This window comes from Chelonoidis abingdonii, chromosome 5 (assembly GCF_003597395.2).
Source record: "Chelonoidis abingdonii isolate Lonesome George chromosome 5, CheloAbing_2.0, whole genome shotgun sequence".
In the NCBI taxonomy this organism is placed as follows: Eukaryota; Metazoa; Chordata; order Testudines; family Testudinidae; genus Chelonoidis; species Chelonoidis abingdonii.
The window spans coordinates 82559732-82581972 of record NC_133773.1 but is presented as its reverse complement, the minus strand read 5'-3'; the positions used below and the strand labels follow the sequence as shown (position 1 = coordinate 82581972).

The window sequence follows — 22241 nt, the reverse complement described above, 5'->3', positions numbered from 1 at the left end:
GAGAACAATCTCCCAGTCACTTATTTGTGGATTGTTTGGAGGAGGGGAAAAACATGAGGCTGCTGTCTTGTGTCTTTAGTTTTCTATGCCCTGGAACTGAAAGCTCTTTCTGTCTCTCTCTGCCTTCAACAACACTGCTGCTCGCTGCCGCTGCTGGAGGGAAGTGAAAATGAAATCGACTTTTCCGAGAAATGATGAAAGCGGCTGTGTCTGCCAATGAAAGGCTGCGGTAAACTTCCGCACCTCTCCCATCTCAGCCCCCCCGCTCTTTGCACAAACAGGCCGGGGAGAGGTGGGGGGAATTTCCAAGCCTCAGCTCCTCGCAGTTTCCTCGCCTTGTTTTGCTTTCGATCTGGACTCTTCTCAGCCAAAGCTGAGGGAGTAACTTTTAGTTTTGCTCCTGCGATTATTCAGCTGAGTGTTTTCATTTCCATTTTGCCTCCCCTGGCAACAGCGCTAACCTTGAGGAATTATATAAATACCGCGAATAACACATTAAACAAGGTAATTTTTTTAAACTACTACTGTCTCTGTATGTGGATTTACACAAATGTTTGGCAAACAGGAAGTGCCTGCTCTCAAATAATTAATATTGATTTAAAAATAAAAGGTCAGCGGTGTTATGGATCATATGATTTTAGGTGAAGCTGCTGCTAGGGAAAGGAAGGTTAATTTCACTTTTGCATTTGAAAAGGCAGAGAAGGTGATCGACTGGAAGGGAGGACATGTGTTTGTCTCGGACCGCGTCTAGACCGACTGTGTTCAGATCCGCAGGGTTTTGGCTTTGAATTTATTTTGAGTCTAATGGGGGGAGACGATCAACAACGGAAACAAAGGAGGGAAGCATTTAATTCTCCCGCTGTGACGGATGGGAAAGCGAGAGAGAGAGAGAGTTGGACTGGGAAAAGAAACAGGCAAGAAGAGAAAAAGACGCCAAACAACACAGAGGGACATAAAAGCAGCAACTTCCACCCCCCGCGCCGTGAGTCTGACCCCCCCGTAACTGCGGCACACGGAAAGTTAATGGAGTGGCGGAGCTGAAGGGGGGTGGGAGGGCTGCGGACATTTCCTGCAGGTGATCAGCGCCCCCCCGGCCGCGGGGATCCAGCTCGGTTCGGGGCCCGATGCTGGTGGCAGGGAAGCCGCGGTGAGACATGTACAGAGCAGGAGCAATTGCTGCTCAGCAGCCCGCGGGGGAGGGAGCCGGAGTCACAGCAAGGGCGCAGGGCAGCGGCCCCTCCGGGCTGTGCACGTTGGGAGGGGCCGAGTAACCCCTTCCCCGCTCGGCGCAGGGAGCAAGCGGGAGACCGGGCCGGCCCAGGCCGGGCCTGGGTTGGGAGCTGATCCCCGGATGTGCGGGGCTCGGCCACGGCACTTGTTGCAGCCCGGAGGCCTTCGAGGGGGGTGGGGGCCGCTACTCCCTGCGGAGGTTCTGGCGGCGGCTGCTGCAGGCCCGGGCTGGGGGCATATGGGCAGCGCCCCCGGCCGGGCCTGCAGGCGGGAGGTGCCTGGCGGGAGCCGCGCTTCCCGCTGAGGCCGGTGCTCGGGTCGGGGGGGTGCGCGTGGGGGGAGGGTGTCGCTCACCCCCCCCCCCGTGTTGTTATACAAGCCCCATCACTGCCTCCCTCCGGCCTCTCCCCCCCGCCCCCCGGCAGGCGGTGACGAAGCCGCCTCTCGTGCCCAATGGCGGGGCCGAGCCCGGGGGCCTCCCGCGCGCCCCTGGCTCTGCCGGCGCTCGGACTCTGGCGCGCGGGCGGGCGCAGTTCCCTGGGCAGGGTTCGCAGCGCGCCCCTCCTCCAACACCGCCGCCCAGCTGCTGCTGGGTCTTTCCCCCGTCAGCACCGCGAGGCCAGGCCTGGCCTCCCTGGTGGTGCCTCTGCTGCGGAGATGCTGCCCCGGGTGTCCCCTTCCCGCCGGCCGCGGGGACAGCGAGCTTGGGCACCGCTAGCCGCGTAGTTAGGCCGGGCCCAGCCCCCGTCCTGACTCGCTGCGGGCCGCCTACTGTAGCCTTGGCCTGGGGGCTGCTGCTTGTATTCCAGCGGCACCTGAGCAGGATCGGGCTTCCCTCGTCTTCCGGGCACTGCCCAGAAACACAGGGGGATAGTCCTCTCCCCTCTCCTCCCTGTTAGAAACGCACCTGCGTGCACTGGGCCTAGAGCACAGTTTGGCCCTGGCTGTGCTACCAGCCTTTACCCTCGGATAGCCTGGGCTGTGCGAGGGGAAATGATCCAGATATTTGCTGGCTCAGTTCCCCTGGTGTTAGCAGTGTTGGGCGTCCTCTTGTGACTGTTGGTCTACAACTTGGGCCTATAAGAGCCCTGCCTGGTGCATGTAAACTGTCATTTCCTACCACTGTTCTAAGCGTGACTGGCAGTAGCCCTGTCTTAAGCCAGTTAGGTGATGTGGTGCTTAAAACAACCGTGGCAGACGGTGGGTGCCTATTCTAGGGCTCCCGACAGTGGTATGTCTAGTGGGAAAGCTGTGAAAAATGCCCTTCAAGGCATTACTGCTAATAGCTATAGTTGTAGGAAGTCCCATCAAGGAGGACCTTGGGGAACCTGCATTATGCATTGAGTACAGAAATGGTGCTTGGTAGTATGCAGAATGCAGAGAAATTCCTAGTTCATTCCCCAGCAAGTTTACCATCTAAGATGCTCATTGACAAGTATGAGTAATTTTCCCAGTATAACAAAAGCAAAATATCTTTGAGACATGGGTCCGTAGATTTGGCCAATTGCCTTATAAGATTTTTATATGAAAGTAATACACACTTTGAATCTAAGATTTTTCTATAGCAGCTATTACTGAAGTATTAAATGCTTGTAAAAGCAGCTCTAGATAATAACACTGGGTTTGTTTGTGTTTCTGTTGTGTGTGTTGGAATTGTGGTCTAAATGGGACAGCAATGTCCTGTAAAACATGACTGAAAAAGTATTTCTGTCGTGTGCCCTTTATGCACTAAGGTACCAAGTTGATCAACCCAGGCAGATTCCTAATAAATGCAGGGAGCCTTACTGAAGTTAGGGGGGCTCTGCATAGTCACAGAGTACCAGCCACATGATCAGCTTGCAGGATTGGAGTCTTGTATTTTTAAAAAAATATATTTCACACTTGCACTACTTGAAGTTTCATCTTTCAGCTGGTATTGATGTTTAAAATGTGTATATTGGTTGTCACTAAGCACATTCTGGGTGATGTGCTTAGGATCTGATTATTACTCAAAGTGAACACCATCAGGCTAAGGGCCATGTCCTGGACACTTTTTTCCCAAACAAAATTCCCTGTGAAAACAATAGGAGTTTTGTTTATGTACAGCATGCAGGATCAAATTCTCACTCAGATAGAGGAGTCTGACTGTTTTCAGTGTCAAAGTTTAGAACTTTGTGCTTAGTTAGTATATTATTATAATTTATAACACAATTTGTTGTGCAGAGATTTTTAGATTGCAGTCACTTAGATATAGTAGGAATTGTAAACGAGCACTCCAATTTGTTGAGATGAAATACCAACTTCTAAATTTAAAATAAATCTTTTTTATTAGTTTTGCATAGTTTCTCTCTCGCAGTAAATGCTTAACTTAGTACTATGAGAAGAGAATTCACTACTGCACCAACATTTAAATTCGCTGTAACAGGAAAAATGGTGACACAATTATGAAAGCAGCACAGTTAAGATTCAGAGTCTCTGTGAGATAGATCAACATTCTGAATGAGTCTGAATCTTTCCTCTGCCCTCAGATGTTGCTTAGGCCATGAACAAGGCCTATCTATCCTGGGCTGCTCTTTGCATGTCCTCTATGTACTAAGTACCATAAGTTTGCCTTCTGAGTAATCTGGTGAAAGTATTCTTTTGATTGGCCCCGTCTACATTATCATTAATTTATACTGGCATAAAACAGCAGAAGACCTGAGTGTTCATTCTGAGAGCAATGGTTTTCTTGCTACAGTATTCACTTGCATTAGCAATGAATATGTTGTACTTCACACTGCAATTTTGTAACCAGGAAACAAACTCACAATATGGAAAATAAACAGTGTAATATTACCTTTTTCCTTCTCTGCTAAGCAATATCCGTATCCTTTAAACATGCATGTACATAGCTTTAAGCAAACCAGTAGTCCTATCAATGGCAATGGAACTACTCATGTATAAAAGTAAGCATGTGTGTTAAGTGTTTCCAAGTGTTTCCCTGCTCTTGAGCTGTTTAGACCTTTAACACAAAGTTTTAAATTAGAGCTATAAAAGCATGGTGGTGTCTGCTTTGATATAAATATTACAAATTGCTGGTGATAGGCACAAGGGACCAGATTCACTGGTACGTTCTAGCTGCCTTGCAGCACTTCAGTTATGTCAAGCTGCTATTAGCCCAGATTAACTGATCATTGATAAGTTAAATTGGGTTTATGATTGCTTTGTTTTGCTTGAATGGCATAAGCCAGGGGTCCCCAACGCGGTGCCCGTGGGGGCATCTAAATGCGCCCGCATCCTGGCCAGTGGTCGAGCATCTGCCAAAATACTGCCGAAATTCGGCGGCATTTTGGCGGTGATGCCTCTTGATGATGCCGCTTGCCACCGACAAGTGACATCATCGAGAGTGTCGCCGCCGAAATGCTGCCAAATTTTGGCGGCATTTCGGTGGATGCTTGCCTGCCGCCACGGTCCTCCATTTGGCGGGTGTCAGACGAAAAGGTTGGGGACCACTGGCATAAGCAGTCAGGCCATATTGATGAATCTGACCCATACTGTATTCTTTTTATCAAATATTGCAGAATATTTGATGAAAGCACATTTTGAATTTGCAGTAGTATGTGTCCACAGTGGTGACCTAATTCTGAGTTATGCTTATCTAGTCAGAGGTGAAACTTACTATATGACTTATGTGTCCATTCAGAACAGTTCAATTTCAAATTTTGAAAACTGAATATTCACAGTGAACTGACAGTGAACAAGCCACTGACCAAGAATTTCTGATAACAAATAATTGTAAAAAAAAATCATGGTCTATTTGTAGACAGTTCCTGTGCTGAAAACGATGCAAAAAATAATTATTCATTACCAGTTTCTTGTCCAACATTAGTATTGTAAATGAACAGGCATATGGCTCTTATTTGGTTCCTCTGACTGTAACTGTAAAGTTGAAGTTAGGGATTTAAGTACAGATTAACATAATAATAACCCAGTTCTTCAAAATCCTGTGATGACTGTAGATTTCAGGACATAAGAGTTATTTAAGGTAACCTGACCATGCAATGTGGAAGGTATACATACTGAGGCCCCAGTCCTGTAACCACTGGTGAACTTGACTTCAGTGGGACTATATACACATAACTAATGTTAAGAACGTGTGTAAATGCTTGCAGAATCTGGGTCTGAATCATGCTGACAAGACCAGCAGGTAACGAGTGATACATTATATAGAATTTTCATTTAAAAAACCCCCAAACTTGCCAGATGTTCAGTGCATTAGAAGTTTATTTTGGAAGAAGCAGTAATGGAAAAACTTTTGATTAGGTTAAAACCCCTTCTAGTATGTTTTGGGAAATTTACAAGTGAAAATAAATAAATTGGGAGTAATAAACCAGAATTTGTCTTTATTAAATTGTGTGTTAATTATGCATGGATAAAATCATAGGCCAAATGAATAATCAAAGAATTTACCCCACTGTTTCAAAAGTTTTATTGAATTATTAATTAGGATCCCTACTAAGTTGCTATGAATCATTGTTTAGGGTAAAAATATCTATTAGGAGAACAAAGTGGGTGAGGTCACCCAAAAAGAGCTCTCTAGTGCCTGAAAGCTTGTCTCTTTCACCATGGAAGTTGGAGCAATAACAGATTTTATCTCACCCACCTTGTCTCTTTCATATCCTGGGATCAAGACAGCTACAACAACACTACAAAACAATATTAGAAAAACAGGAATTGACTTAAAAAAAAAAAAAGCTAAGCAAACTTTTGGAGCAGAGTTGTGCGTGCATTTGTGCACCTGTATAATATATTAATGATTTACACATAATAATTATACATTTAGCGCTTACATAGCGCTTTTCCTTCTTAGAGCTCAAAACGCTTTTGATTCCTGTAACCTTTAAAAACAGGATGGGACTTTTCAGATGTAGCCTCTTGTAAATGATTGAAGTATTCTAGTTCTCTTAATGATCTAAAGAGAAAGTATTACAGAAATTTTGAACTTTAAAGAAATATTTGTTTTTTTAAAAACATAATGAGAGTAAATTTTGTTTAAATTAGTGATCTACTGACATTTTTGTTTGTTTTGGGGGTGGCTTGCAGCAAACACAGTGCTCATTAGTTAGACATTTTAACTTGGAGTAATTTGAATTCATGTATTAAAAAAAAATCTCTTGCATGTGATATTGTTTCACTCAATGTAACATTATACAAAACTAAACTCTAATTGTACATAATGTTTAAATTCAGTTGTTGCAGCATACTTCACCAGATTTTGTGGTGCAATTAAAAGAGCTAATTCACTATAAACATAGATTATTTCTTGCCACAGGAGCAGGGCAGATTGTAGAGTTACAACTAGCACATCTGTTTTTAAGTAACCTTCAAAGGTTAGTTTGCTGATATCAGTGAATCCTGATGTCAGGGATGGAGTTAAATTATAAAAGAGACATGAAGTTTTAAATGACAGGTTTCAGAGTAGCAGCCGTGTTAGTCTGTATCCACAAAAAAGAACAGAAGTACTTGTGGCACCTTAGAGTTCCCCATGCTTATCTTCTCCATCCCTCCCCCCCTCCAGTTCCTTACATCCCCTTGTCAATTGCTGGAAATGGGCCATTTTCATTACCACTACAAACAGTTCTTTTTCTCTCCTGCTGATAATAGCTCACCTTAATTGATCACTCTCCTTATAGTGTGTATGGTAACACCCATTGTTTCATGTTCTCTAGTGTATATATATATATCTTCCTACTGTATTTTCCACTACATGAATCCGATGAAGTGGGTACATAGCCCGCGAAAGCTTATGCTCAAATAAATTTGTTCGTCTCTAAGGTGCCACAAGTACTCCTGTTCTTTTTGAAGTTTTAAAAGTTACCGTTAACTGTAGTTAGACAGTAGACTACTGTAAACAACCACCTACCTTCCTTTTGCTAGTAAATTAGATTTGCAGGAGTCTTTACATTTTCAGAGGTATTAAAGTTCATGTAAAACAAAAGGATAAATAATTTCTTAGGGGATGTCCAAAGAAAGTTGCAGTTCAAAGATAATGGCCAAATTTTGTTCTGTGGATCTATACACTGGCTTTCCATGACATTGAAGGGAGTTTGTGTGTGCATGCAAGGGCAGGATTTGCCCCATTATATTCATATTGATATTGTACATTAATTGCAGACATTGTAGGCCCAGTTCTGATACCTATATTCATGCTGTGTAACACTTTACTTCACATGGAGTACCATGTGGCAGGGGAGAAATTAGGTGTCCAGCTAGTTTATAGAGTTTGGCTATGGCTACACTACAGCTTATGCCAGCATACTTTATGTCACTCAGGGGTGTGAATAAATCATTCCCCTGAGCGACGTAAGTTACACCGACATAAGTGCTTATGTGCACAGCACTATGTTGGTGGGAGAAATTTTCCCATTGACATAGCTTCTGCCATTTGCAGAGGTGGTTTTATTATGCCGACTGGAAAGCTCTCTCGTCAGCCTAGAGTGTCTTCACCAGACATGCTCCATCGGTGAAGCTACAGTGCTGTACATGTAGACATGGCCTTTAAAATTTTCCCTTCCTGCAGCAAACTTTTTCTGCATTGTGTAGGGTGGCAGGTCTTAGTTTCAAGATCACTTGTTAAATGGTGAGAATTAATGTTGTTTGAGCAGATGTGAATTCAAGTCTCCCTTAAAGGGACATTGTTGACATAAATTTGACTTGAACATTAAATTTTGTAAAAACAAGTTTTTTTAAAATGTTTTCCACTCTTTTTTTTTTTTAAAAAAAGAGCCCATGCAAGAGAGAAAAGAAAACAAAAACAGATTTTTAAAATAAACTTTCCCTGCAGCGTCAGAAATCCAGACATTGCAACATTAAAAACCTGAAAATAAAACTGACTATAAACAAAATTGACACTAACTATAAATAAAACTGAAACCAACTCCATTGGCTTTTATTTTCCAGCTGACAGAAGTGAAAAAAAAGAACACAGAGTATAAGTAGCACAAAGAAAATTAGGTTTAAAAATTGTCATTTTAAATAATTTAAGGTCATATTAGGTGAATAACTGTGAGTGTTTGCATATGATTTTTACGTGACAATGTCCCTTTACCCAAATACGTGGTAAAAGAATTAAAGAAGTTGTCATCTGAATAGTTTGGCCAGGACACGTTCTCTCTCACCTGAAGGTATATGCAGTGACTCTACAGTACTAAAAGAGAAGTTGTTGAGGTGTATGTACCAATATAGTATGTATTATTCACTTGTGGAGATAATTTTTTACAATGCTATGACAAATGTTTACTGAGTAGAATGATAGTCATGTCAGTCTGATGACAGGGGGCCATTCAACTGTTTTATGTAACTAAACTTGATTCAAAATTATTGGTATGTTGAGAATGGAATAGTTAATAGGACTGGGAACAGGATATAGAATTTTTCACCTGTGGTCACCAATTCTGATCCAGGCCAGGTCAGTAGTAACGTGACATTTTTACATCTGATGATGACTGCTTGGTTGATAATGTGAAAATAATTTCGTTCAGTTCCCTGTGGACAGGTGTTCACAATAGAAAACTCCATCACCACAGCTGGAACTAATTAGCATGCTAGCTGGGGTCTCAACAAAGGGGCAAAGTGCTGAATGGACAAGAAGCCTGACTTAGTCTCCTCTCTACAGATGGACCTTCCAAGTCTATGTTGAAGGACAGTGCAGGGAAGCTCACACAGTCTATGTTGGAGCTGTTCTATGGATAATCAGAAGACTTCTGTTTCCATGGATTTCAGACTGACGTCTTTGAGATGCACTAAATTCAAACACCCCAAAATTAAATTCTTGGCATGCAAAGAATGTTCTGGAGAGCTGAGAGTTGGAAGAAAGGTGGATGAAAAACTATTTAGTCAGATTTTTTTTTCCTTATTAGATCATAAGTGAAATAAGTTTGGTAGTCTCTATCTAATTAAGTGAATATTTGCCACTTACAGACAATCTCTACTTAGGGAAGTCTCAGGATAGAAATAACTGTCATGTTACAAGTTAGGCTCTGTCTATTACTGTTAGCCTCTGAAGAACACCAAATTTGCTAAAAAAACATAACTTAAAAAATACAAACTGTAGGAGGATGTTCTCTATCCGAGGAAAGAGCCATTGTTGTTACAACAAGGAGGATTACATTATGTGGGCTGAATAAGAGACAATATTGAGTATTTCATATTTGGTGCTTCCTTTAATGCAAATCTTTAACTATATTCATGAAAAGAAGCAGTTTTCCTATAAATTTCTCAGTAATTTGAGTTAACCAGTAGCTTTGTAATAACTGCACTGGTTAAATCAGTCTTTTGTGTACACATCTGCTTCTTTCATGTGCTGTTTTTGCAATCAGAAATAAGTCCATGCGTCAGAAATATTTTCAGTATACAGTTTGGGTGATTCAAAACATTTCAGGCCCCAATTATGGTATGGTTCTGTGTTCATCTTTACTGCTTGGTTAGAATGCTAAGCTTAGAAGTGGAACTCAATGAGCAAGAATAAACATGTTCTTATCTTTAATAATGAAACTTCCAGACAGGTGTCAGGAAAATTAGTGCTTTTCAGTTAAGTGAAGTGAACCCCAATCTCATGAGCAGATTGGTTTGATGCCCACTCATGCGGCTAGGCATTGGTGGCCTAAAGATAGGAATGCCTACCTTTGACAGTAGTATAGGTACAGGTTATTTATTAACTAGAATGGTAGACACAGCCCATACCCAGACAATAAAAGGAAACCTTTAAGCAAACATTAGATTGTACTTTAGTATAGGGTGCAAGCAGTCCTTGCTGTGTATTGCAGGGAAAGGTATGTTATGAAAACAAAGCAAATCATGAGATGCAAGTACTGTTTGAATGAGTTATATTCTTACATCAGGTTCAGTCCATGGCTAAATTACTTTAAAACTCCTCCTCCTCCTTCAACACACTCCATAGATTGCTTCCACTGAAACTGGCCTTTTCTCTTTTCCGGTATCTTCAGAAATGTAAATATAGCCTTCCTCATTCCCTCTGAGCTGCTACAACACCACTAAGGGGAGACTGAGATCATGTTTGTTTGTTTGTTTGTTTAAACCCTATTTTTATCCTTGACAGTGTGTTAAACATTGACAGTGTGGTTGGTGCTGGACAGGAGACCAAGACAGAAACAGTCCCTACTGTGAAGAGTTTCAGTCTAAGCTGGATCCTGCAGGTGCTTATGCACGTGATTAGTCCCAATGACTTCAGGGAGCCTATTCATGTGTATAAAGTTAAGCAGATGCATTGTTTCTGGAAAAGGGCCTGAAAAGCCAGTTACAGAGAAGACAGGATGTACTGGGATACCAGGACAAAGGAGTAATTAAAAAAAGTTATTAATTCAGTTCTTGTGGGCAGCACAAAAGAAGTGATTCTTCAAAGGGATTTGAGTCATAACAAAATAATTCCTCATTTTCATCAGTCTGGGAAAATCCTTGCACAACAGCCATAAAATACTGTGTTCTCCGAATGTGTTGCCACTCTAAGAATATTTTTCCTTGGGGTGTCCTACACCTTGAAATGGACTGCCATAGCTTTAGCATCTTGAGAGGGGCTGAGCACCTGCAACTCAAATTGCATTTAACTGGAAGGATCAGACAATGACTTTGAAATACCCTTTTCTAAAATGCCTAGAGATTGAGAGATAAGGTGGGTGAGGTGATATCTTTTATTGAACCACTTCCATTGGTCAGAGAGACAAGTTTTGAGCTTACACAGAGTGAGGGATGTAACATAATGTAGGAAAGAAAGGTAAAAATATTAAGGCACATAATTTTAGTAACATGGTTCTTTGTTTTTGGGACCTGCTTCTGCTCCCAGTAACGTCAGTCATTAAACTCCTCTTTTGGGAAATTGAAAAGCTTGAGATTTTCCTCTTGGTTGAACAATTTTTTCCCCTTGGCTTCTCCATGTCAGGGATGAAAGGAATTGCTTTTGCATATACTTATCAGTGGAAAATAATCCATATCCTCTTAACCCAGGCAAAACGGGGGATCAAGGACCTTAAGAACTCTCTTCTTTGTGCCTTGCATGGATATGAATTCCCAAGGGCGATCTTTGGGTTCCAGTCAAAAGGAGAGGATGGAGGTCTTGTTTATGCTATGAATCTATTTTCCCAAAACTTATGATCCTTTGGGCAATAGTGGTGAAATTTACCTGTGGTGCTGAGGATCAGTGCAAGAAACGGTGTGTACAGGCTGCACAAAGAGGGCCCAGTCTAGCAAAGTATTTAGGCATGTCCTTAACTTCAAGGGTGTGCTTAAGTGCTTTGCAGGATTATGACCAGAGAGGGGTTGGGAATGATGCTGCACTGGAATGCACCACAAGAAGGATATTCTTGTCAGCCATGTATAGGCTGGCACAGAAGGCTGAAATGGGGATGGGCTTGGAGATCTGCAACTGCTGTGCAGGGGCTGTGGATGCTATCCCAATTCGGGGAAATGGAGTTCACCAAATCCTCTGCATCTTACTTGGACTTTATGCAAGTGGAGTGATGTTGTTCCAGGTTACTGGGTTTTTTTGTTGGTTTGTTAGTATATCTTTAAAACCTATATTGCTCCATGGTATTGATTTGATTCCCTCAAAAGGTTAATAAACTACATTTCTACAAGTTAATCCCTTCATTTTTCATTACACCTTATATCACAAACCAAGTTGAGACTGATATGATCTATAAATATAGTGTAAATATTAAGGGTGAAATCCTGATTCCGTTGAAGTCAGTGGCGGTTTTGCCATTGACTTGCATGGGGCCAGGATTTCACCTTAAATAGTTTAACATTTTAACAGTTCATTTAAATGTGTATTGAGCCAGGTCTTCAGCAGATGTAAATTGGTGTAGCTCTGTTGAAGTCATTTGAGTTGTTGTTTCTGTATTACATGAGATTTAATGCAAGTGAGAGTATTTGTTTAGATAATTGGGAGCAGATGAGGTAAGCTGTGTATTTTAAAACTGATAAATTTAATTATGTGAATGAGGTGTAGCTGTGCTGTATTCACATAGTGTGGGTTTTCTTCAAGACAATTCTAAACTCTCTGTTAATCCAAGAGTGCTCTCTAATAATGCCCGAGATCACTGTAAAATAACAGCTCTGTCTTTGCTGCTGAGAGAAAATGAAGCTTTGCATGGAAACCAAATGATAGTTTGTTTTGATGTTTAATGTCTGTATCCCAGCTAGGGAGTGTTAACATCATTTAGGTGGAGCAGAGATGCTATAGGGTCCTTTGGGCTGCTCCTCCCTGCAAGCAAGTGGAGTGGCAGATAAATGGAGGACGTAAGAGCGCTGTTTTCTGGGCTGCAATGAATGATTTTTGTTGGTGATGCACACAAGGAAATATAATCCAGCTTCATTTTGCTGCTTCTACAGTACTAACAAGGGTGAGAAGCAGGAAAAATATATTTGCATCACTGCGTTGAGGAGCTAGAACACTGACTACACTTGGGGAGTGGCTCTGTAGAATGAGAAGATACCACTTGTCAGGGTAGAATTGCACTTCAAACTAAAAAGAACCCAAAGTGAGGGTTCCTTCCACCAGGAGTTATAAGGAAATCACCAAGGGATTAATGAAGTTTCCTCAGTTGTTTTTGAGAACATACCAACAGTATTCCTTAATAAGACAAGAGAGACACCAGCAATGGTTGAGATTAACAGGCCAGATAATGGAGCTCCTGCCTCAGTCTTGACCTCTGTCCAACAATCCAAGGTCTTTTGCAGTAGATTGTTTACTCTCCTTAATCTTATCTCCAGTTTGACAGTCTCAGGAACTTCAGACAACTTCATTAGAAATCTTAACCCTGCAACACTGAGAATGAGTACACCCACGTGCATGTCAGATTTTGCTGCCACTTATTTGTCCCATGCTGCTGGTTCCATGATAGATCTTTCAGTCTGTTTGCAGTGTTGTAGCTGTGTTGGTCCCAGGATATAAGCAAGACAAGGTGGGTGAGGTAATATCTTTTATTAGACCAACTTCTTTTAGTGGAATGTACAACCTTTCAAGCTACACAGAGCTTTTCTTCAGATCTGGGGAAGGAAACGGAGTGTTGTCAGTTTGACCTTCTAGGATGGTTTTCTTTACCATTGAAGAACAGGTCAAGAATTGGTAGTAGAGGGCCGGCAGGTCAGAATGAGAGCACAGGCTTATACCTAAAGTTGATCTATGTATATTTTCATCTCTTTTGTTTATTCAAGAAAAAGTATGTAACTTGACTTTTGCACAAGATGCAACTTCTCTCTTCTTCGCTGGAGCACTAGTTATACAGGGGAGGTGGGGGGCTCCCTATTTTAGAGGGTTTTAGGGTCAGGAAGATTCAGATGTCTTAATTCAGTGTACTTGAAAAGTGAAGTTAAATGACAATGTATGTAACAATTAAAATACTGATTTATATCTTTAAAATACCTCTAATCCAGGTTATTATAGTGGGTCATATTACCTGTGAAAAATCAAAATTTCATGGGCTAGAGCTTGTTTTGAAAGTATTTACAAATACAATATACAAATATATGCATTTGAGAAGGTAGAAAGTATGTTGATGGTGCCATGATCTTAGGTCCTGATCCTTAGAGGACTTGCACTTGTACTTAATGTTATGCACTGTAAGTGTCCCATTGATTTCAGTGGGACTATGTGCTGTATATAAAATTAAGCATGTGTCTCAATCTTTGCAGGATACATGCCTGGTGATACATGTTTCCCTCTCTAAGCAGGATCATATCTATGATGTGATGTTTTAGGGACCGCCCCAGACTGGTAAGGGGTCCTATCACTGCCTGCCCTGTAAGCTTGGGGGCTTTTGTGCTGTGGGGCTGTGGTTCAATTCCCTGACATCAGTAGCCAGACCACAAGATGTCTCTCATTAGCCTAATTACTCCTTGCAAGGTGATGCCAACAGCCTTCCAGGCCCAGGTCCCCCCAAATACATCCTCCCCAAGTTCTTAATTACCAGATACCCAGAATGTTCCCCCTCTGGTTGGTCACAGTCCCCAGGGTGTAAAACCACCTTCCAGATACCAGCGTACTTTGGGACATTCCACACAGTTTGCACATCTGACACTTGCTTGGGGTAAAAAAAAAAAAAAAAATGAAAATGTTTATTTAATAGAAAAACCACAGATTTAAAAATAAAATAGTGAGGGAAAGCACAGAGGTTACATAGAAAAATATAAACGTGCAATCTTAACTTTTACACTTTAATAATATCCTTTTTCTAATGTAAGCTACCTATTGCCTTGAGGTAGTTTCTCAGCATACCCTCTGGCTACAGGAAGGATCCAGCATTCACGAACAGTCAGTTGCCATAAGACTGTCCCTCAGGGTCTAGATAGAAAAACTTCAGGGCAAGTCTAGACTACAGAATTAAGGCAACTTAAGTTATATGGACATATGGCCACCGCAGTAATTAAATCTTTTTTGTACATTCACACTAGCTCCTTCTGTTGGCAGTGCATATCTTCAACAGGAGCACTTGCACTGGCTGTCAGCATGGGGTATTGTGGGAGACTGACAGCCAAAGCCCCTGGTGATCGGGCTCCACTGACACTGCGTTGACCTAACTACATTGACCTAAGTGCTTATGCCTCTGGACCTAACTCTAGTGTAGACCAAGCCTCAGCCCCGAACCTGTTTTTGAAAGACTTTTTTTTCTTCTTTTTTCTTTTCTTTCAGCCCATGGTGACTTAGGTTTATGTGGAGTGGGGAAATTCCCTTTTGATGTCTCAGTGTCTTCCTATTAACTCTAATGGTCCATCATTGTCTTCCTGGGCTGGACAATGGATCGTTACTTAAAGCAAGTTTTGTGTAAATCCCTGTCTTGGGAGGTGCCTCTCCCCGCTTGACTGCTCACCCCCCTGCTGTGAAGTTTAGTGGATTTTTGAGTATAAATTCAGAGTACAATTTTCTATATACACCTATACATGGATTCATAACCTCAGTCTGTATACGTATCTCATAATGACTGATCAAGTTCAGAACATTACATGTTTTCATAGAAGACCTTACTTGGTATAACAATAATATAGTATGCTATGCAATCAGTTGGTTTAACTGCTCATTTTTGGGGTTTAAACATGTTTTCCCTTTGGGGTGTCTGGAGTTGATTGTTGCACTCCCCCCCACCCCCCCGGTGAGTCTGATGCTCACTGACCATGATGTAAACTTCACTTCTACTACACCCTCTTTTTCCAGATAGGGCATCATGCCTTGTTCTCCAACCCCTCAATATGTTTAATCTGCATATCATATGCCTGCAAAACTATACTCCATCATAGCAATCTGAAGTTTTTGTTCGATGGAGCCATACTAATAGTGAATGATTTGTTAACACTGTGATCTGCCTATTGAAGAGAGAGGGTCTGAGTAGTTTTACGGCACATGCAATAGCATAACACTACTTTTCTATTAGAATAATTCTGTCCAGTGGGAGACTCCATTTCTAAGCAAAAAAACTGTGGGTGTTTCTTGTTATCGTCCCATTTCCATTAATAGAACTCTGAAGCCTGTGTTGGATGCATCACTACACAATAAATTTACAAAACAAAACAAAACCCTGGACTGGCCAAGACGGGTGTCTTTGATACAATTTCTTTTGCTGTTATCAAAACCCTTTTGACAGGCACCTGACCAAGCCACTTTTTCTGGTATAGTCTTGTAATAGGAGCAACAACGTCAGTGGAACTGCCCACAAATTTTTGGTAATAGTTAACTAGACTTATAAATGATTGAATCTGTTTTTTAGTTTTAAGGACAGGCCAATTCACAGTAGTTTACTATTTCAGGGGATCTGGGTGGATTTGGGCTCCACCTGTCCAATGACCCAGGTAAGAGGTATTTGCTGCCCAGCTGTACACTTTGACACCTTGATTGTGAGACCTGCACCCCTGAGGCTTTTCAACACCCTTGCCACATGTTTTGTGTTACTCCTAGGTGGTGTTATGTATAGCAATATCATCTACAGTGGAGTGAAAACTCCTAGAACCCATGTAGCACCTGCTTGATCAGCTTTAAGGGTGTGGGTCCTGCATTCACTTAATCTGAAGGGTAGTACCTTAAACTCAGAAAGTCAAAAATTGGTAACAAATGCAGGATCCTAGTGTCCTAGAGCCTGGGCTTTGACCCAAGCCTGGAAGTCTACACAGCAATGAAACAGCCCTGCAGTTCCAGTCCAAGTGGACTGGCATGGGCCAGCCAGGAGTTTTTCTTTGCTGTATAGACCTACTCTTAGGGGTCTTCCCCTGACTCTCAGAGAATACATGTAGGAGAGGCAATGCTCTGTAGTCCTCATCTGTGTAGCATATTACATTTGCCATAAGCCTCTCTGTTATAGTAAATGTTCAGTCAGTTAATATGTACAGATTGGGGTACACTCTGGCTATAGGGTTTCTATACATTGCAAGCGATTTCACTTAGGGCAGGGGTCTCAAACTGGGGATTGGGACCCCTCAGGGGGTCAGGAGGCTATTACCTGAGGGGTAATGAGCTGTCAGCCTCCACCCTAAACCCTGCTTTGCCTCCAGCATTCATAATGGCGTTATAAATTAAAAACACTTTTTTATATATTTAAGGGGGGGTCGCACTCAGAAGCTTGCTATGTGAAAGGGGTCACCAGTACAAAAGTTTGAGAACCACTGACTTAGGGCTTGTCTATACTTACATTTTATAGCTCTCTAACTTGCTGGATCAGAGGTGTGAAAAATCACCTCGGTGAGTGCAGCAAGTCTGAGTGCTTTAAAGCACTAGTGTAGACAGGCTCTTGAGCGCTGGGAGCCACGCGCTCAGAGCTTATCCCCTCATGGAGGTGGATTACCAGACTCTCACGCTCCCATGGGAGCGCTTTGAAGTTTCCAGTGTAGACATACCCTTAGTCTCTCTATCTCCTCAGAGGACCCTCCTGGGAGTTCTGCATTTTATGCTTTACACAGGGGCTTATACCAGAACTAAATCACCTGCATCAAAGGCTCATTCACTTGCTTTTTTGTCATACAGCTTTTTGTACAGCTTGGCTTTTTTCAAGATTATGCTGTACCACCTCCATACTGGTTTTTAGCTCTGCTCTGAATTTAGATTCCAGTTCATTCACTTGTTCCCCTTCAGAGTCAATGTTACCTTCTCACAAATTTCTGACCAGATCTAGGGGGCCTGTGACCTTCCTTCTGTATAGGAGGTTGAATGGGGAAAACCCTGTCAATTCTTGGGGTACCTTTCTGTAAGCAAACAATAGGGAAGGCAGTAGCATACCCCAGTCCCTTGCCTTCCTGTCTATAGACATTGTTAGCATGGATTTAAATGTCCCATGAAATCTTTCAACTAACCCATTTGTTTCTGGGTGATATAGGGCAGACTTTAATTTTCCACAGTTCAGAGAATATGTGGGTCATGAAATTTGACCCCCAATCTGGCAGTATTTCTATTTGAAAATGCACCCTACTAATTATGGAAACGAGTGCACTTGCCAGTTTCTGCTTCTATTTAAGCTAGGGCCACTGCCTCTGGGTATCTGCTGGTGAAGTCAGCTACTGCCAATATATACTTATTCCCATTTTGGGATGGTTTAAGGCAGTGTTTTTTAACCAGGGGTATGTGAACCCCTGGGGTGCACAGAGGTTTTCCAGGGGGTATATCAACTCATGTAGATATTTCACCTACTTTTACAACATTCCACATAAAAAGCACGAGCAAAGTCAATACAAACTAAAATTTCATACCAACAACAACTTGTTTATACTGCTCTATATACTATATGCTGAAATGTAAATACAATATTTATATTCCAATTGATTAATTTTAGAATTCTATGGTAAAAATGAGAATGTGAGCAATATTTCAGTAATAGTGTGGCTATGACACTTTTTTGTATTTTTAGGTCTGATTTTTTAAGCAAGTGGTTTTAAAGTGAGGTGAAACTTGGGGGTACGCGAGACAAATCAGACTCCTGAAAGGGGTATAGTAGTCTCAAAAGGCTGAGAACCACTATCTTAGGGAGTGGACCAGTAATGTCCCTACCAACCCTTTGGAATGCTTCTCCAATTACAGGTAATGGTTGCAGTGAGGCTTTGCGCAAACCTAGAGTCTTTTTCCACTTTTGGTACAAGTCACAAGACTGACAGTATTCCTTCTAGGTTTATACCAGGGCAATGAAAATTTTCCTGAAGCCTTTCAAATATCCTCTCTACTCCTAGATGTCCAGTGGCCAGAATGGATGAACATTCTGTGTACCTCCATGGGTTCTGACCGTATACCCCCCTCAGTGTCCTCTGTGTGTCCTGAGATCATCAGAGCTGTGTTAACTTGGGGAGGATGGGTTTGGGGCAATATCTCTCAATGTAAAGTTCAGTAGGGTTACACATACAACATTTTCTTGGGCCTTGGTCAGAGGTTTGTAACTGGGATTACTGGGTGGGTGCCTGTTGGGATATATTTGGCCTCACTTTCCCACTTCTTGCTTTCATAAACAATTTGGGGACTCACTTTTACACAGCGCCTTTGCCCTTCCCTTTGGGGCTTTCGTTCAATACCCATTCTGGCCCTGAGCATGCAAATCAACAGCCCAAGCAGCCACCTGCATTTTATCAGGAGACTTTTCCCATATGGCAGCTCTGATTTCATCTGAGAAAGCATTAAAGAAATGTTCTTGGGTAAACAAATGAAACAATTTCCCATAATCCCCTTCTGTCCTTTTACATTTTACCCATTTTTTCATAAAATCACACATTTTACTCATACACTCCTCATGACTGATATTATCATGTGTCTTTAGGTTGGTGAACATGGTATGATTCTGGAGTAAGTTGAAACCTTGACAATATAGTTTCCTTATATTTATCATAGTTTGTGGCTCCCCCCGGCCCATGCCAGTAAAGACTTGGAAAGCTATACCTGAAATTTTGGGAGCCAGTACAGGCATTCGTTTCCCAATAGGGATACCATTGGCCTGGCATATATTTCAAAAGCAGTAAAATATTCTATGCAGTTTGCAGTCTTGTATGCAGTTCTTAAAATGTGGACACAGTCTGTCCCAGCTGAGTGAGTTCTGGCAGGGATTACCCAGGCTTTGTGAAATACCTTTTTGCTGCTCCAGTACTCTGAGCTGCATTTCTTCTGTCTCCATTTTCTGCTTGTATGTGCTCTCTTCTGCTTCGGTCACTGCCGTTTGTTGCTGGTGGGTTGCTCCTCTGCCTCCTTGTTAGCCTTGGTTGTATGGATCGATTCCATTTGCTGCTCCTCTGCCTTGTTGATGACTGCCTTCTCTTGGAGTCTGAGCCGTCTGCACCTGGTACTCATATGCCTCCTTCCCCCAGTGAGCCGCAATTTAATCAGCTGTACCTGAGCACCAGTTCCTTCAAGGGAGGGGATTAAGGTTTGATTGGTGTCCCAACTCTGGTTCATCTCCATTTGTACCCTCCTGCTTCTGCTTAAAATGCTCAGTGAGCATGGTTCTTAGATCCTCTACTGATTTCCCCTCGTGGGGTAAACTATATTGTGAACATAAGCTCCCAAGTTGTTTTTTATCCATTGCGTCCAAGGACTCTCTCTGGCTCATTTCCCCCTTTCCTGGTTATACCTCTCTTAACCCAAAATAAACAAAAGAGAATAATAAACTTTAAGCTTGTACTTGCTCCCTCCACAATTGAATCCCCATTAGGGTCTGTTTAGCAAGTATTTAGAGTGTGAACCTCAGTTCGCTGATATTGGAGTGCAACTTTTGTAATGACTATGTGACTCTGTTTTGGGGACTAGTAAGGGGTTCTGTCACTGCCTGCTCTGTAACTTTGGGTGCTGTGCATATATATATTTCACTTCCTTGACACCAGTAACGAGCCTGCAGACATAAGATCTCACCCTGACTCTCACTAGCCCAGTTACTCTTTGCTGGGTGAGGCCAACATCCCTTCCAGTCCTGAGGCTTCCCAGATTCATCCTTCCTGAATTCTTAATTTCCAAACATTTGGACAGTTCCCCTCTGGTCTGAGTGCCCCATTGATGGAACTACTTGTAGTACATAAAGTCCAGAATGTGTATAAATCTTTGCAGGACTGGGGCGTTCTCAGTCGACTGTTTTAAAAGATGCTTGGGACACATGTTTCTGTATCTAAGCAGGATCAAGTTTGTGATCAATGGGCAGAATTTTCATTGAAGCGATGGTCCTTAAAATAGGATCAGTGCTCCTTTCCACCTTGGAACAGTCCCAGAACATGGACAAACACAGACCCAAATTTCCTGAATCCTATAAGTAACAGTGTGGACTTATCTCCGCATATCTGTCTGGTCACACAGGGTGGTTTATATGCTTATGAAGTGAATCTACATCTTAAAATGAGGGAAGCGCTAAAAAGAATATCAGCTAATAAAGTTATAAAATACATCTCACTCTTTTAATATATTTAGTTCTTTTTGTATGTGTGGAATCTGTGATAGAAAAATATTTCTCCCACAAAGCTCTATACATCTTCCCTGAAGAGTAGGGTTTTTTCAAAGCTGGTGGACTCCTGAGGGTGTCCCTCTTTAACTACCTCTCTTGAACCATTTACAATTTTTTCAGATCTCAACAAGCTTCTTAAGGTGTGCCTACATTTACAGCACTGCAGTAGTGCAGCTGTAGTGCTTAATGAAGATGTTACCTGTGCTAAAGGGGGAGCTTCTCTTGGTGGAGAACCTACACCAAGAGAAGCTAAGTCAGTAGCTATGTTGTCAGGAGGAGCCTTCTTGTCAACATAGCACTTCTGCACCATAAGTTCACCCAGTATAACTGCATCACTTGGGATTTTCCACATCCCTAAGTGATGTAGTTATATCAACATAAGCTGGTTGTATAGATGAAGCCTAAAACAGCTAAATTTTGCACTGAGAGGAGTAGGAAACTTGCAAATTTTTTACCTTTAGAGAAGTGCAGCAACTTAATCATAGAATCAAAAAACTAGAATCTCGTCCAGTCCCCTGCACTCATGGCAGGACTAAGTATTATCTAGACCATCCCTGACAGGTGTTGTCTAACCTGTTCTTAAAAATCTCCAGTGATGGAGATTCCACAACCTCCCGAGACAATTCATTTCAGAGCTTAACCACCCTGTCAGGAAGTTTTTCCTAATGTCCAACCTAAACCTCCATTGCTGTAATTTAAGCCCATTGCTTCTTGTCCTGTCCTCAGAGGTTAAGAAGAAGAATTCTCCCTCCTCCTTGTACCTTTTATGTACTTGAAAAGATAATAAGTTAACCTGGGAGGACAAAAGAGAAGAGGTGTATCAATTGTGCCTTTCAATTATTGTTGCAGTGTTTCCAGTTAAATGCATCTTATCCAGTTGCTAACAAACAAAAAATGAAACTGATGGGATTGGAATATCTTATTGTTCAGAGCTAATGTATGCTGTACGTTAGTTTCACTTTCTTTCTACTTCTGCTCTAGTTCTGGTGTGGAGATCTTCAACCGTAGAGGTCACACTTTCCGTGTGGTGCTAATATTGTTGAGTATGTGCTAGTTAACAGGTTGGTCTCTTGATTTTTCCATGAAGGTTTTAATCAAGAAGGAAGGAAAGCCAACAAGCTCTCATTGGGCAAGAGAGAGGAGATGTGAAAACATAAATTGACAAGAACTTAGCCATCTTACCTTTTTATTGTTTAGTTTGTCTTTAAAGAGGGAGGTTTTCTCAGAAGAGCTAGAAAATAAAACTGATGGGACTATCATCTGTTAAGGCCTTGGAGGAAGACCAGCTTTGCACAGAAATATACCAAGCAAAATGAGTACAATGCTGTTGTCAACAGAGCTGCACTTTTTCAGTGAAATCATAGGTACAGCTGTCCCCAGAACTATCTAGAGATAACAATGTTCTTAACGATCTTAGCATGACCATGCAGGAAAATACAGCACTCATTTACACCTGCTCTCACTTACACCTTTGAAGCCACTTTGTGGTCACCGGAGAAAACTGTTTTCTTAAGCCCCGTCTACGTTAAAAAATTGACTCTGCTGTCATGTTTAACCAACCACCGGTTTTTGCTGTTATGATTTCAGTGTGGACAGGAA

General features: G+C 42.0%; 1 protein-coding gene across 7 annotated transcripts in view; it reads left to right on the top strand.

Moving 5' to 3' along the window:
- Positions 1 to 253: 253 nt before the first annotated feature.
- The window catches only part of IRF2 (interferon regulatory factor 2), a 66415-nt gene continuing 44427 nt past the window's right edge, over positions 254 to 22241 (top strand). For 2 of the 7 annotated variants that reach the window (XM_032769327.2, XM_032769326.2), the window contains exon 1: positions 254 to 504. Coding sequence is in view for 1 of the 7 variants with exons in the window: in XM_075066398.1 (XP_074922499.1) it covers positions 869 to 982 (114 nt within the window). In the remaining 6 variants the exon portion in view is untranslated. Of the gene's footprint in view, positions 505 to 540; positions 1148 to 6555; positions 6579 to 22241 lie in introns of those variants that run through there. The other 5 variants (XM_075066398.1, XM_075066399.1, XM_032769331.2 and 2 more) reach the window with 5 other exon arrangements.